General features: G+C 39.4%; 1 protein-coding gene across 1 annotated transcript; it reads right to left on the bottom strand.

The window, feature by feature from the left end:
• Positions 1 to 4844: 4844 nt before the first annotated feature.
• LOC107489204 (uncharacterized) lies at positions 4845 to 5330 on the bottom strand. Its single transcript, XM_016109972.1, has one exon. It carries the CDS (start codon positions 5328 to 5330, stop codon positions 4845 to 4847), a length of 486 nt encoding a protein of 161 aa, XP_015965458.1.
• Positions 5331 to 17595: the final 12265 nt, after the last annotated feature.

The raw sequence follows: 17595 nt of genomic DNA, 5'->3' as shown, positions 1-17595 counted from the left end.
TACGCGTGCGCGTTGGTGCTGCAGTTCCCAAAATCCAAATCTTCATGTTCCTTCCTCTTGTGCATACTTTCTTTCTCTCTTTTAGGCCTTTTTTACCCTATTAATTCTGAAATCACTCAACAAATACATCACGGCATCGAATGACAATAAAGAGGATCAAAATATAGCAATTCTAGGGCAAAATAAGCATGTTTTCTATCGTGGAGCAATATTAGGAAGTGAACATAAAACCATGCATTTCTTGTGAATAAGTGCGAGAAATATTGACAAAACCCCCAAATTAAGCACAAGATAAATCACAAAATTGGGGTTTATCAAATCTTCCCACACTTAAACCAAGCATGTCCTCATGCTTAAAATAAAAACACCAAAGATCATGGTGGGAAAGGATTTATGAAATGCAAACTAGCTAAGTGAATGCATGCAACTAGTGTAAAATCGTCTATCTACTTGGTCAAGGGTAAATCCATCCTCCAAGAACACATGTGAGCATATAGGGTGAAAATGATGTGTAGTTCATGAATCCTACCAAACTGAATATCACTATGAAGTGCATATAACTTGCTAAATGAACGCTTGTGAAAGTTGGGAACAAGGAGTGGAGCATCGAACCCTCGCCGGACGTGTATCCGCTCTACGCGCTCAAGTGTATAAGGTTCATCACTCAATCCTCTCCTAATCATGCTTTTCAAGATTTGTCTTTCATCTAACAATCAACAATTACTTAATGCATGCTTACAAGTATCATGAGGTCTTATTTATGGATTGTAACGTGGCTAGGGTGAAGGTAAGGATGTATATGGTCAAGTGAGCTTAAAATTTTAGCCCTTGATTAACCTAGAATCCCACTAGACATATAAAGCAACCTAGTACCCTTGAGTTTCACTTTTTTTTGCATACTCATGCATTCTTTTCAATCCACTTCCTATATGCATTGTTTCTGATTACTTTGTCTTGGGCATTTTTGTCCCTTTTCATTGCCTTTCTTTTTTTTCCATATATACATAGTTTATTTTCTTTTCTTTTTCATATATTCTCATATATACACATATGAAATTCTTCTCTTTTTTTTGGTCCCCTTTTCCTTGGGGTTCATGTACAAAAGTTTCAATGCATATGGTTCAATCATTCAATACATGAGTATGTTTCCAAATCCCAGAATTTTCAATTACAATTACAATACACCACTATATCTACCCAAGTTCCCAAGTATACCCTCCCAATTGAATGATACACATTCTAACTCACCTAAGCTAATCAAGGATCCAAATTTAGCGACATTCATGGTTTTTCACTTAGGGTTGTTGATGTGCTCTTTTTAGGAACAAAGAGGGTTTATCATAGGCTCAAAGTTGGTTAGCAATGGTAGATAAAAGGGTTAAGGCCATTTGGGAAAAGTGACTATTGAAATGATGGCCTCGATCATGTAAATGCATTTATACACAAAGTAATGGACATATAGAATCAGACAAAGTAAGATTGCAATCATAGAGAGAAAATAATGCACACAAGAATGGAAATTAATGGTTAGAAGATATAACCACACAATAGGCTCAAAACTTACATGCTTGTGTTCTTAGCTCAATCACTATATTCCAAAATATATTCTTGAAGCAAGTTCAACACAAAATTTTTTTTCAAATTGGTAGGGTACCCTAAAACACAGTTTCTTGGGGAAGAAGTTATTATTTGACCAAGCAACTCTATAGAGACTAACTACCATGCAAGGAATATTTACAAGCAAGACTAATTACACATGTAATGTACTAAGTACTAAGCAAGAGATAAATCCATGGGTATTGAAAGGAAGAGATTGTTACCCATGGAGATCGATCAAATGACCTTCCCACACTTAGGTTGGACGGTCGGGACCAGAACCTTCACTATCCACTTCATCAGAGCTCCCATCACTTAGGTTAGAGGTGGATGTGAATATTTTGGGTTCCTTCATGCTAGGGGTAACACAACGCAGAAGCTTCTTGATGTAAGTGTATCGGTGTTGGTTGCGCTGCTCATATCTATCAATCTTCCAGTGTAGATCTTCTATCCTTTGATGGGTGGAAATTTGCTACGGTGGTGATGATGAGGTGGGAGGAATAATAGATGGTGGGGCTACGTCAAGGCTTGGTTTGTTCATGGGAAGATGTAAGTATTTTTCGCTTGGGACCACATCGCCCTTAGTCGGAATTATAGCTTTTGTGTCCATGGCTTATTAGATACCAATACTGGAAATGGCAAATTGCCCCGGTCGTGGATTTGACCCATCGCTTGCTTGACAAGAAGCGAAATGTTCACCGGTCTTCCTGTGAGAACACACCAAACAAGCAAAGCGAGATCTACCGTGAAGGATGACTTGTGGGTGCTAGATAGGACATAGTGGGATAGGATCTGGGCCCAAGCCTTAGCTTCTACAGTGAGGAAACGTGTGTCAATGCACTTGGGTCGCATCCGGAGTTGACGATGGGTCCAAAATGCTTCTGGTTCAGCAATGACTTGGAGGATCGAGTCCCAATCAAATCCAGACCTTTCTTGCTGATGTAAGACCTCTTGGTAGCCATCCATGTCACTTGGTACTAGTAAGACATTAAGCACTTGCTGAATAGCCTCTTCCGACACTAGGACTTGCTTCCGGCGCACGTATACCGATTGAAGAGAGGAAAGATGGTAGTTAGTGTAGAATTTTACCACCCATGAGAGGTTGACCTCTTGTGGTTTACTCAGAAGAAACTTCCATCCTCGCTGTTCAATGCGGGGCAGAATACAAGGAGCAACTTTATCTGGTGGAGCGAGTAAATGCTCAGCATGATAGTTCCTCTCAACCATGGCGGGGAACACAAGTTCACAGAAGCGGTTGGGGAATCTTGAAGAATCCTTTGCCAGTTTGCTCTTCTCATTGTCATCAATAGAAGCAGGTACCTTCGCCTTCTTAGATAGAGGTCTGGCTCCTAATGAAGAGTGCGCCTTAGAGCGTGACTTTGGGGGTGCCCTCTTTGTGGCTAATTTTCTTGAAGCTTTCTCCTTGCCTTTCTTGGTGGCCATCTTGAAAAAGGAGGGGAAAGAAGGAAAATGTTAAACCCAAAGGATCAACTCAACAAACATGCAAGTGAGAGGTGTGCCCAAAAGAAATAGTGCAACAAAGTAGTCATAGAAGCATGGGTCACAACACTTGGCATGGGATGCAAGAGGGAGTAAAGCATGCAATATGGCATGAGAGGAATGATCTCAAGCATCCAAAATAAAGAGCGAGTCATGTTCAATTAGTATCTAATTAGCAAGTAATAAGCAAAATGTGTTCAATGCACTTATAAGAGAGCAAGTAAATGAGGAGGAAGCACCAAATTGAAGATATATGACTAGAATAAACCAAGATGGCATATGTGCATTTCCTCGAACACTTGGTGTACATTTTACAAGCAATGAGCAATTATGAGATACTTCAACCAATTAGAAGCCCAAAATGAAGTATCAATCATTACACAATATCATCCACTCACAAAAATAATGAAAAACAATCAAGAAGATCCATCAAAGTAATCAAAGTTCAAGTTCAACATCCATGGAAAAACAAAAAGAAGAAAAAGTAAACAAGCAAAAAGCAAGTGGTATAATCAAGTAACTAAAAGAGAAAATAAGTAAATCAACAAGAAAGAAAGAAAAAAACTAACTAGAAAAAGAAGTGATGCAAAGAAAGTAATAGATGAGATATGGAGGGAGTAGAACCTTGAGAAGTGTAAAAGAACAAGGTGAATTTTCTTTTTGAAGATGAGAAAGAGAGGGAAGAGATGGAGTGCCACCGGAAGAGGTGGTGGCCGCCGGTGAGTAACCGGAGACAGTGGTGGTAGAGTATGGAAGGAGGAAAGGAAGAGAAGAGAGGTGATGGAGAAAGAAGAAAGAGGAAATAAGAAAGGTGGTGGGAGAGAAGCAGGGCGCGCAGCTTTAAAGCTGATTCGCGCAACCGGCGCGCGCGCGCACAATGTGCTGGCACGTCGGTGAAGGTGGAGCGAGGGACGCGTGTGCATCATTAGTGCGTACGTGCGAGTATAGCTGTGCCTCTGGCACCGGACTGGCACAAAGTTGGCACAAGTCTCGGGTTATTTGTACTAGAGTTGAGAGATGGCACAGGCGCGCAAACGCGCATAGTGCGCTGACGCATGCCTGATGGGGTTGGCTACCAGCGCGGACGCACGCAATGCACGGATGCGTCAGTGCGGGCACAGATTAGGCACAAGAATGGCACGAGTATGGCATAACTCTCAGATATTTATGCCAGGGATTTCCCAGTGCACCATCGGCGTGCGCGCGCACAGTGCGCTTGCGCGTCGATGGTCAAGTTGCAAGGGGTGCACGCAGGCGGCATGCACGCTGGCGCGTGGGTTCCTAACACGAAGTGGGCACAAGGTGGGCATAACTCTCGGATTTTTGGCCCAGGAGTAAGAATGCACCACCAGCGCGCACACACATTGCGCTCGCGCGCAGGTGCTCTTTTTCCTTGTTTGTTTTTTTTAAGCAACATAGAAGAAGCTATTCTAACATATTCTTGGCAGGTGTTCAAGCTAGTAGGCAAGAGAACACTTCACAAATTCATGCACCATTCAAAACATAGTATTCTCTCCACTTCAACAATTTTTCCATACCAAAATGATGAAATCTATCTAAATATCCTAGTTATCTAACAAGATCAACAACCTAGAATTCCTAAGCAATCAACAACATCAAAAAGTCACAAAATTCACAAGAATCTAAAGCTAGAAGCAAGATGGTATACACAAGGAAGATCTTACTATGGTGGGGTGCCTCCCACCAAGCACTTTTCTTTAACGTCCTTAAGTTGGACGGTCAGTCACTCAAACTTCTCCTTCTCTAGGTGCATCCGCCAACAGGAACACCTCTAGCTCTTTTGGGAGCTTGTAGCCATAATACTTCTTCACTCTATGTCCATTCACCTTGAAAGTTGCTTCACTTTTAGGATAAAAAAACTCCACCACTCCATAGGGTATTATCTCCTTAACCTTGAAAGTTCCTTCCCATCTAGAGCGGAGCTTGCTAAGCATGAAACGAAGCCTCGAATTGTAGAGGAGAACCTCATCACCTTCTTGGAAGTCCTTCTTCCGGATGTGATGGTCATGGAATGCTTTAGTCTTTTCTTTGTAAATCTGGGCATTCTTATACGCTTCGTTCCTCAAACACTCGAGCTCCCCTCGCAGCAATTTTCTGGCTACTCCAGCTTGGGTCAAATCCATGTTGTACCGCTTTACTGCCCAATAGGCTTTGTGCTCAATTTCCACCGGAAGGTGGCATGCCTTACCATAGACGATCCGAAAGGGACTCATCCCCAACGGAGTCTTGTAGGCCGTTCTATACGCCCATAGTGCATCTCCTAACCGGAAGCTCCAATCCTTCCTTTGTGGATTGACCACTTTCTCCAAGATTCTCTTAATCTCCCGGTTGGATACCTCCACTTGTCCGTTGGTTTACGGATGATAAGCAGTGGCAACCTTATGCACTACCCCATAGCGCTTGAGAAGTGCCTCTACTTTCCTGTTATAAAAGTGGGATCTTTGGTCGCTCTCAATTACTCGTGGCGACCTATAACGACACACAATGTAGTTTCTGATAAAAGAAATGACGGTATTGGCATCGTCAAGGCGGGTAGGTATTGCTTCCACCCACTTTGACACGTAGTCAACCACTAACAGGATATACAGATACCCACTAGAGTTGGGAAACGGTCCCATAAAATCAATGGCCCATACATCAAATATCTCACAAAACAACATAGGTTGTTGAGGCATTTCATCCATTTGGGATGTGTTTCCCGACTTCTGACACTGATGGCAAGACACACATAACCGATTAGCATCCTTGAATAAGGTTGGCCACCAGAATCCACAATCCAACACCTTTTTTGCGGTCCTTTGTGGGCCAAAGTGGCCACCACATTCAGACGAATGGCAAGCTTCAAGAATGGGTTGGATTTCAGACTCCGGAACACATCTTTGTATTACTTGGTCTACTTCCCTCTTCCACAAGTGAGGGTCATCCCAAATGTAGTATTTGGAATCACTCCTCAACTTATCCCTTTGGTGTTTAGAAAAGTTGGGAGGGAAGAGTTTCGCAACCAAGTAGTTCGCCATTGGGGCAAACCAAGGAAAGCTATCCGACACAGCATGCAAGCTATCCAATGGGAATGAGTCATTGATCGGAAATAGATCAAATTTTAAATTCTCAAGGTGGCTTAAATGATCCGCAACCAAGTTTTGAGATCCACTCTGGTCCCTAATCTCAATGTCGAATTCTTGCAAAAGCAAGATCCAACGTATGAGTCTAGGTTTTGACTTATTCTTTGACAATAAGTATTTCAAAGCTGCATGATCCGTGTATACCACTATCTTTGATCCTAGCAAATAAGATCTGAATTTATCTAAAGCATGAACAATAGCTAGGAGTTCCTTTTCAGTAGTGGTATATTTGGATTGTGCTGCATCAAGTGTTTTAGAAGAGTATGCAATGACATAAGGGAGTTTACCATCGCGCTATGCAAGCGCGGCACCTATAGCTTGGTTTGACACATCGCACATTATCTGAAATGGCAATGCCCAGTTGGGGCCTCGGACAATCGGTGCCATGGTAAGAGCTCTCCTTATCTCTTCAAAAGCTTTCACACATTCACTGTCAAACTCATAGTCCACATCTTTTTGGAGTAGGCGCGACAATGGCAAAGCAATCTTGCTGAAATCTTTGATAAAGTGCCTATAGAATCCTGCATGTCCTAAAAACGAGCGGACCTCCCTCACAGATGAGCGGTGAGGTGAAGTGGTGATAACATCGACCTTGGCCGGGTCTACAGAAATTCCTTCATGAGATACTACATGTCCTAACACTATACCTTGTCTTACCATAAAGTGACATTTCTCATAATTCAAGACAAGGTTAGTGTCAACACATCTAGCTAAGACCTTGGCCAAGTTCTCCAAGCAACAATCAAAAGAAGTTCCATAAACACTGAAGTCATCCATAAAGACTTTCAGACAATTCTCCATTAGATGAAAAAAGACACTGGTCATGCACCGCTGAAAAGTAACGGGTGCATTACATAGTCCAAATGGCATCCTTTTGTAGGCAAAGGTGCCAAAAGGGCAAGTGAATGTGGTCTTTTCCTGATCTTGAGGAGCAATGTGAATCTGGAAGTAACCAGTGAATCCGTCAAGAAAATAGTAATGGGATTTACCAGCCAAACGGTCCAACATCTAATCGATAAAGGGCAAAGGGTAGTGGTCCTTCCTTGTAGTGGCATTCAACCTTCTATAGTCGATGCACACTCGCCATGTATTTTGTACTCTCTTAGTGACCACTTCACCATCATCCTTTGTAATGCAGTGATGCCTAATTTTTTGGGAACAACCTGGACCGGGCTCACCTACTCACTATCAGAAATCGGGTATATGATACCCGCATCGAGTAGCCTAGTGACCTCCTTCTTTACCACATCGAGGATGGTTGGGTTGAGCCTCCTTTGCGGTTGAAGCTCGTCACAGTCATTCAATCCCGAAATCCTACTCGGAATACCACAGACAAGGTTAGACTTTCTGGATTCCCATGAATGCCGCCATCAATTCTAGCTTATACCACGAAGATTCTGATTAAGGAATTCAAGAGATATGCGCCCGGTCTACGGTAGAACGGAAGTGGTTGTCAGTCACGCGCGTTCATAGGTGAGAATAATGATGAGTGTCACGGATCATCACATTCATCATGTTGAAGTGCAACGAATATCTTGGAATAAGAACAAGTAGAATTGAATAGAAAATAGTAGTAATTGCATTGAAACTTGAGGTACAACAGAGCTCCACACCCTTAATCTATGGTGTGTAGAAACTCCACCGTTGAAAATACATAAGTGATGAAGGTCCAAGCATGGCCAAATGGCCAGCCCCCAATGTCTAAGATCGCATAAACTGATCACAGATATCTAATACAGTAGTAAACTATCCTATTTATACTAGACTAGATACTAGGGTTTACAAAAGTAAGTAATTGATGCATAAATCCACTTCTGGGGCCCACTTGGTGTGTGTTTGGGCTGAGCTTGATCTTTACACGAGCTGAGGCTTCTTTTGGAGTTGAACGCCAAGTTGTAGCGTGCTTTTGGCGTTCAACTCTGGTTCGTGACGTGTTTCTGGCGTTTGACTCTAGAATGTAGCATAGAACTGGCGTTGAGCGCCAGTTTACGTCGTCAAATCTCAAATAACATATAGACTATTATATATTTTCTGGAAAGCTCTGGATGTCTACTTTCCAACGCCGTTAAGAGCGCGCCATTTGGAGTTCTGTAGCTCCAGAAAATCCATTTCGAGTGCATAGAGGTCAGATTCCAACAGCATCAGCAGTCCTTTGTCAGCCTTCTATCAGAGTTTTGCTTAGGTCCCTCAATTTCAGCCAGAAATTACCTGAAATCACAGAAAAACACAAAAACTCATAGTAAAGTCTAGAAATGTGAATTTATCATAAAAACTAATGAAAACATCCCTAAAAGTAACTAGATCATACTAAAAACTACCTAAAAACAATGCCTAAAAGCGTATAAATTATCCGCTCATTAATGCACTTGCGAGGGTCAATCCCCACAATATCGGCTTAGCTCCAACCAATTGCCTTCTTGTACTTTTTGAGAACACCTAGGAGCTTTTCTTCTTCTTCACTAGAAAGCTCACTAGCGATAATGACCGGTAACTTTTGGTTGTCTTCTAAGAAAGCATACTTCAAATGAGATGGGAGAGGCTTCAATTTGCTCTTTGCCTCAAGCTGAGGTTCCTTTTTGTCAAGCTCACGGAGTTCATTCTAGACAACTTTCTCATGTTCACCCTCTTGCTCATCTGTCTCTTCAATAATGTGGTAGCACAACTTGTTATGGTCTTCTTCTTGCACTTCCGCTACCACTTCATCAATTACATCACATCGGAGAACGGAATGCTCTTCGGGAGGATGCTTCATGGCTTCTTCTAAATTGAACTTGATAGTCTTGTCTCCAACCTCAAAGGAATATGTGCCGGTGAAGGCATCTAACTTGAATTTAGAGGTCTTAAGGAAGGGTCTACCAAGTAGAACGGAGGATGAGCTTCTATTTTCTGTTGGAGGCTTTTCAAGGATGTAAAAGTCAACCGAAAAGATCAAATCCTTGATCGCCACAAGTACATCTTCGGCTATTTCTGTTACCGTGATCACACTTTTATCAGCCAAGGCAAACCTCGCCGCCGACTTCTTTAATGGAGCTAAATTCAATCGTACAAAGGTAGAAAGGGGCATGATGCTTACACAAGCTCAAAGATCACACATACAATCATGAAAAGTGCGTCCACCAATACAACAAGACACCAAACAAGGCCCAGGGTCACCACATTTCTTTGGAATAGGTTCCATCAAGGAAGAAATTGAACTACCCAAGGATAATGTCTCCAATTCTCCTATCCTATCCTTGTGTATGCATAAGTCTTTCAAGAATTTTGCATACTTTGGAATTTGTTGAATAGCATCAAAAAGTGGTATGGTTACCTCAACCTTCTTGAACACTTGAAGCATGTTCAAATCAAATTCCAATGTCTTCTTTGCTTTTTTCACCATGGAAGGGAATGGAATAGGGATGGACTCATCCACTAGAGCTTTCCTCTTGGGTTCCTTGAGGTTTACTCCTTATTCCTCATGCCTCTTGTCTACCTCCCCCTTTTCATGTGGAGCTTCAACAATCAATTCTTCCTCATGAATGTCCTCCAAGACCCTTGGAGGTATCTCCTCCAATGTAGTTCCCGACCGTTGGGATGGAAGGTTAGAAGAACTTGAGGGTTGGTTGGTGTTGTTGGAGGGGGACATGGACATCTTCGAAATCATGACGGTAAGATTGGCCAATTGAGCACTCATGGCCTCGAATTGAGCTTTATAGCCCTCATCCCGTTTATCCACAGCGGCTCTAAGCTCGTCAACTTGATTGGTGGGAGAGGGAGAGGTTTGGTTAGATTGTTGTCTATGGTGTGGTGCTTGGTACTTAGTGTAGTTGGTTTGGTTTTGGTTGTGGTGATTTTGGTTGGCTTGTTAGTTGTTGTGGTGGTGGTATTGAGATGAAGATTGGTTGTTTTTGTGATGAGAAGAAGAGTTGTTCCATCCTTGGTTTTGATTGCTCCCTTGTGCATTATCCCTCTACCCTTGATGGTTATTACTATCATGAGCGTAGTAGTTTTGGCCTTGAGAAGGATAGGGTGGACGATTGTTGTAATTTACATTGGCCACAACAAGGGCATGTTCCTCCTGAATTTGATGGCATTGATCGGTGTAATGTGTAGTGCTAGAGCACAAACCACAAATCCTAGGAGGGCCTTCAAGTTGAGCAACTAGAGGTGGAGCTTGGACGACTTGGATGGAGTAGAATTCCTTTTGATCCTTTTGTATTTGCATGAGGATGGTGGTCATATCCCCAAGTGCTTTGGTTAGGCTTGATTCTAAAGGGGACGGCTCTACCACACCCTTGAGAGGATTACTTCTCACTCTTGTATGTTGTGTAGCTTTGGCAATATCCTTTATCAAACTCCAAACTTCTCCCTCCGTCTTGTTTTTTGAAAGAGAACCACCGCTAGAAGTGGTGAGCAATCTTCTATCTTCTACACAAAGACCTCCGGTGAAGTAGCTAATGAGCAAGGGAGTGTTCATTCCATGGTGTGGACAAGATTCTAATAGCCTCTTGAATCGAGACCAATACTTGTACAAACTCTCTTGGTCTCTTTGCATTATACCCGAAATCTCCTTCCGGATATAGTCGGTCTTCTCCGGTGGGAAGAATTTATCTAGAAACTCTCTTCTCAAAAAATTTCAATTGGTAGCAAATAAAACCATGTCTTTGCTTGCGCTTCAAGAGAGAAAGGAAAGGCAAAAACCATGATAGCCACCTTATTGGCTCCATGCCTTCGAGCCGTAGAACAAGCAACTTGAAAATCCTTTAGATATCGGATGGGGTCTTGACCCGGCAACCCATGATACTTCGGTAGTAGATTTATCAAGCTACTCTTTAATTCAAAGTTTGGATCAAGGTTAGGATACCTTGCTTGAAATGGTTGAAGTACAATATCCGGAGCTTCTTGCTCATGCAAAGTGATCTGGCGTGGCTCTGTCATGTATGGTTCACCTGTAGGATGCAAAGATGTATTAGTAGTGCCAACAGAAGAATATGAAGTAGCAGACTCCAAGTCACTCTCGGTACTGTCTAGTGATTCGGTATTCCTCAAGAGAGGCCGAAGTACTAGCCACATAGTCCAAATACCGTCTAGCTTGCCGAGTGTGTATCAAAGTTCTTTCAATCTCAGGATCAAAATCAGCTAAGGTAGAATTCGGTTGAGACCGAGTCATCAAACTTGAGAGTCATAGAAGAAAAATAAAAGAAGCTAAACTATAGCTAAGTATTGAAAGAAAACAAACTATCTACAATATTCACATATTCACATAACCAATATCAAGGCATATGTTGCAACCATTCCCCGGCAACGGCGCCAAAAATTTGATCGGAGCGGGAATTGCATCGAAAGAAAATTTCTCAATGAAGTTGCGTTGCAAGTATAGATCTACTAACAACAATCCTCGAGGATCAAATTTAGAAAGCAATTGATTGTCACAAGTTCAACCCCAATAAAGTAACCGAAGTATTCAAACATCGGGTCGTCTCACAAGGAATGAGCAAACATGTGCTTCAACATTGGTTAGAAATACGGGGTTGTAAGTCATGAGCGAGAAAGTAAACTAGGAATCTTAGCAAACAAGTAATCTTAAAGTGCAAAGAGCTAATTCAAATAACTAAGCAAGATGGAGTTAAACCCCAAAATGGTCCCTGATATTGGCGTTTTGCACTGAAATCGTCCCTGAGATTCCAATTGCACCAATTACGTCCCTGAGATTGAAAAAAATGCATCATAGTAGTCCCTAACCCATTTTCCATTAACGACATGATAACATGGCATGATGACGTGGACTGTAAGTGACACGTGTCACTTCATGATTTGACCACGTGTAATGGTAGGATGATGTGGTGACCAGTGACATGTGGTATGCTGACGTGGATAGTTGTGCCACGTGTCACAATGTTATTTAGCCACGTGTCACAACAGTATTCGTCCACGTGTCATCCACTATGCCATCGTTGTATATGCACCAAATTAGTCCCTCACTTTGCATTAAGTGACTCATTTTAGTCCCTGAAATTGAATGTCGTGCACCAAACTAGTCCCTTCACCAATTTTTTCTCATTTTTTTCTATTAAAAGAAACTGTTTGACAATTATATGTTATTTTTATAGGGTTGCTTGCATGTTCAATTTATTATTTTCAATAGCTTATTTACCATGCTTACTATGTGTTTGTGAAAACGCCCGTATGGCATTGTGCACTACTTTTCTATTATTCTACTACTCTAAATGCTTGCTTTTCACAAAACCCTTTTTATATTTTATTAATTAAATATAATTGTTATTACAAATATGTTGTTAGTTTGAAAGACTTGGTAATCTAACTTAGACATTGAATGCTTGATCTATACTACTTATGCCCTTACTGGCATGCCAATAAACACCTGGCATTTGACTGTCTTCACATGCACTTCTTATATTTCAATTATTGATTTGCCACATGTAGTCATGACCATGTGTTCAAATCATTATCCATTCCTGTGCATTTATTACCACCTTTTCCATTCTCTTCCTTGCTCTAACCCTTAGCTTTAATAGTTACTTTCTTTCTCCCTTTTTCAGGATGGCCACCAGGAAGGGTAGAGAGAAAGCTACTCCCAAACCACCGGCAAGGAAAGGAACAGAAAAGAGCACCAGCTGAGGAACCACAACCCCCATCCACCTGCACATCTCAGCATGCACCGAGGACGGTGCAATCTTTAAGTGTGGGGAGGTCGATACCGATCTCCGCGGGTTAGTTAGTCCCTTCTCAACACCAATGTTAATTTGTTAATTGTTGCATTTGCATGTTTGTTTGATTTTATGCATTTAGTCACTACTTGGTTGAAGTGATATTTTCTTTTTCAAGAAATTTTTATAGTATTTCACTAATTTAAATTGAAAAATTTGTGTTAAACTTGTTTTGAAGTTGTATTTGGAACATGGTTTTTGAACTAAAAGAACACACAACCTGTGAGATTTGAGCTTAATTGCATGGTTACATTATTTAACCATAATATTTTATTCTTATGTGTTTTCTTCTCTATAATTGCAATCCTTACTTTGTTTTAGTCTATATGTCTATTGTTTAGTATATTTACATGCTTGCATATGATTGAGGCCATATTTGATTATTAACTCACTTATCCCAAATAAAGCCTACCCTTTTATGTCACCCTTGTCAGCCACTTTGAGCTTTTTAATTCCCTTTTGTTCTATAACCACATCACTAGCCTTAAGTAGAAAAAAATTAAATATCCCAATTGAATCTTTAGTTAGCTTAAGACAGAGGTTGTGCATTAACTAAGTGTGGGGAAACTATGGGAGCATGGGTTAATAAGGGAATGTATCATGTTTCTAATTCTGAATATTGGGAAATTTGGGTATCTACTCATGTAAAACAGAAAATTAAAAAAATTCCATATGCATTGATATGTTATTTTAGTTTTTATGTCTCTAAAAAAAAGAAAAGAAAAAAATATAATATAAATAAATAAATAAGGGGACAAAATTACCCCAATGTTAAGTTAATAAACGATTAATGCATATGTGACACAAATCAAAAGAAAAGTTGACACATGAGTATGTGATATAAAAGTGGGAATTATGGGTAGCTAGGCATGATTTTAAAAATTATATACAATGTATGTATGTTAGGTGATAGCTCAGGTTACTCAAAGATTCAATTTATAGCTCACTTAGCCATACACATATCCTCCACCTTGCCTTGGCCCCATTACAACCTTGAAAAGACCTCATGATGTGTGCATGGGTATACTAAATATTTGTTGATTGGTTAGATGAAGGACAAAGTTTAGAAAGCATGATTAGGGAAGAATAGAGTGAAGTACCCTATACACTTGAGAGACTAGAGTGATATACACTACCAGTGAGGGTTCAGTGCTTGATTCTATATTCCCTGCTTTCATCAGCTATCTTCTTACAAGTTTACTTGTCTTTTATTGTGTAATTTGAATTAGCGGAATTTGATTCAAATTTGTCTTGGAAAACTTATTTACTTTTAACCAAGTAGGTAGAAACATATTGCAAGTAGTTGCATTCACATAGATAGGTTGCATTGCATACTCTCTATCATTCCTCTTCACTTCTTTATAGCTTCTCTTGAGCTTAGCATGAGGACATGCTAATGTTTAAGTGTGGAGAGGTTCATAAACCACTATTTTTTGGTTTATCTTGTGCTTAATTGAGTGATTTTTATCAACTCTTTACCTACTTATTCATACTATTTGCATGGTTTTACATTTGCCTTCCTAATTATGTGTTTTGATTGAAAACATGTTTCTTTGGCCTTAAGTTTCCTATGTTTAATCCTCTCTTATTACCATTAGATGCCTTGATATGTGTGTTAAGTAATTTCAGAGATTACAGGGAAGGAATGGTTCAGAGGATGGAAAGGAAGCATGCAAAAGTGGAAGGAATACAAGAAGTTGGAGAAATTGCTAAGCTGTCCAGCCTGACCTCTTCGCACTCAAACAGCTATAACTTTAGTTACAGAGGTCCAAATGATGCGGTTCTAGTTGAATTCGAAAGCTAACGTCCGGGGCTTCGATTTGATATATAATTTATGATAGCTGCCTCGAAGTTAGGCAACACGAACGTGTGAATGACGCGCCCGCGTCGCATCTACGAACTTCAATCCACGCGGACGCGTGGACGATGCCTCTGCGTCACTTTGCCGCGACCTGTACGGACCAGATTTCACAATCAGCGACTTCTGGGTTGTTTCTGACCCAGTTTTCGGCCTAGAGAACACATATTAGGGGCTATAAAGTGGGGGAATGCATCCATTCATAATGAGGCTTTTCATAATTCACAATTTTAGTTTTTGATGTAGTTTTTAGAGAGAGAGGCTCTCTCCTCTCTCTTAGGATTTAGGATTAGGATTTTTAAAAATTAGGGATTTATCTCATCTTCATATCAGGTTCAATATTCCTTTATTTTGACTTCTCTTCTACTTTGAGATACTTTAATGCTTTTATTTGTATTTGATTTATGTTGCCCAATTGGCTTATGAATATTGTCCATGTTAGATTTTATTGCTTTGAATGTATGTTATTTGAGGTATTTTCAGATCTATGATTTTTATCTAGCTTTTTATATTATTGGCTTTAATTGATTAACTGGAAGCTCTTGAGTTATCAACTATTCATGATTGATTGTTATGTTGGCTAATTAATTGGAATTCCACTAACTTTAGTCTTTCCTTAGGAGTTGACTAGGACTTGGGAAATCTAACCAATTGGTTTACTTGACTTTCTCTTGCTTACGCAAAGGTTAACTAAGTGGGATTAACTTCCATTCTCATAGGAGTAACTAGGATAGGACTTCCGAATTTTCATACATTGCCAAGAGTTTATTTTACAGTTATTTATTTATTTTATCTGCCATTTAAATTACTTGTTCTTCATCTTTAAAACCCGATTTACAAAACCCATAACCAATAATAAGAACATACCTCCCTGCAATTCCTTGAGAAGACGACCCGAGGTTTAAATACTTCGGTTATCAATTTATTTAGTGGTTTGTTACTTGTTACAACCAAAACGTTTGTAAGAAAGGTTGATTGCTTGGTTTAGTAACTATACTTACAACGAGAGTTTACTATAACTTCTGAACCATCAATCTTCAGTTCTTCAGGGAGTCTCTATGTCAAAGTATAAAGAGCTCCCTGTGAGATACCCAAGAAGAAACAAGAAATTTTTTTAATTAAAATTTTGAAAATAAATGAAAATAAATAAAAAAGAAACTAGAATTTTTGAATAATTGGAGAAAGAAAGTCAAACAAAGATTTTGAAATTCAAAAATCAGAAAGAAAAGTCAAAAGAAAGAAGTAAGATAAGATAAGATTTGAAATGAGTTTTAGAGACTTGAAATTTAATTTCTTAAAAGAAAGAAAAACTAACAAAATACTAAACTTTTAAAAAAATTAAATTTTAAATTTGAAATTAAAATAAGATAAGATAACAGAATTTTGAAAATTAAAAAAAAAGATATGATAAAGATTTAAAGATCAAGAAAGATAAGCAATATATGATTTGAAATTTAGTTTTGAAATAGAGAGAAGCCAACAACACACTAAACTTTTGAAATTTGAATTTAAAGTTTTGAATTTTGAAATTTGAATTTGAACTAAGACAGGATAATAAAATTTTGAAATTCAAAGAAAAGGAAAGATAAGCTAAAAATTTCAAAAGATAAAAAGATAAACACAAAAAGATAACTAATGGGACACCAAACATAAAATTTGAAATTAAATTAGAATAAGATAACAAGAAAAATTTGAAATTTGAAATTTGAATTTTGAAAATTTAAGAAGACAAACACTAAAAGCACACCAAACTTAAAAATTTTGAAATCAAGAGACATGATTTTCGAAAATTTGAAGTGAAAAACACCAAAAGACACCAAACTTAAAGATTTTGAAATCAAACAAAGAAAAAGACCAAGAAAACTTTGGGTACAAGGAAGAACAATCAAGAAAAATTTTCGAAAGACTCAACAAAAGAAAAATAAAATTGACACCAAACTTAAAGATTGACACAAGACTCAAACAAAAGAGAAAGATTACTAAAGAAAAGAAAAGGATTTGAGAAGTTTTTTAAAAGAAAACAAGAAACACAAGTAAAAGAGCAAATAAACCATAAAAAGTACCTAATCTAAGCAACAAGATAGTATGGTAGTTTGTCAATCTCGAACAATCCCCAGAAACGGCGCCAAAAACTTGGTGCGTGAAATTGAGAACTATGCATAACTGAACCGGCAAATGCATCGGGTCGTCCAAGTAATACCTCAGGTGAGTGAGGGTCGAATCCCACGAGGATTGTCGGATTGAGCAAACAATGGCTATCTTGCATGTCTTAGTCAGGTTATTAGAAAAGATTTAGTTATGGCTTCGGAGATGCTTTATCTTTCTAGATTAACTTTTCTTACTGTATACTTTAAAAATGAATGATTCATTCAATGGCAGCCGTACATGATTAACTCATGTCCTCTCATCAAGTTAATCTTTTCTAAAACATAGCAGTCCACCATATTCGAGTAACTCATGTCCTTTCATCAAGTTAGCTCATGGATTCTTACTATAGCTAAAGATGAAACTCTAAGCAATCCACGCCCCTTTGTGATCCTACTCAAGACGCCACAGACAAGGTCAGATCTTCTGGATCAGAGAATGCTTCTTTTCTGACTCTAGCCTTAGTGCCACAGAGACCTCAGTAACCCACAACCAATGGGATTTTATGTCACGTATCTAAAATCAGCCCAAGTACTCTCTTGGAATCTATGATGTATTCTCTAGCTGTAGCTCAATGCTATCTGGCTCAGGACTCGCACGGAACCCATGTAGAACAAGGATGAAAGTCACGTTTCACCCTCGATTC

This window comes from Arachis duranensis, chromosome 5 (genome assembly GCF_000817695.3).
Source record: "Arachis duranensis cultivar V14167 chromosome 5, aradu.V14167.gnm2.J7QH, whole genome shotgun sequence".
NCBI lineage: Eukaryota > Viridiplantae > Streptophyta > Magnoliopsida > Fabales > Fabaceae > Arachis > Arachis duranensis.
This window is presented reverse-complemented; position numbering and strand designations above follow the sequence as displayed.

Coding starts and splice junctions, on each gene's coding strand:
- LOC107489204 (XM_016109972.1), bottom strand. CDS start 5,330: ATGAGTCCCTTTCGGATCGTCTATGGTAAGGCATGCCACCTTCCGGTG.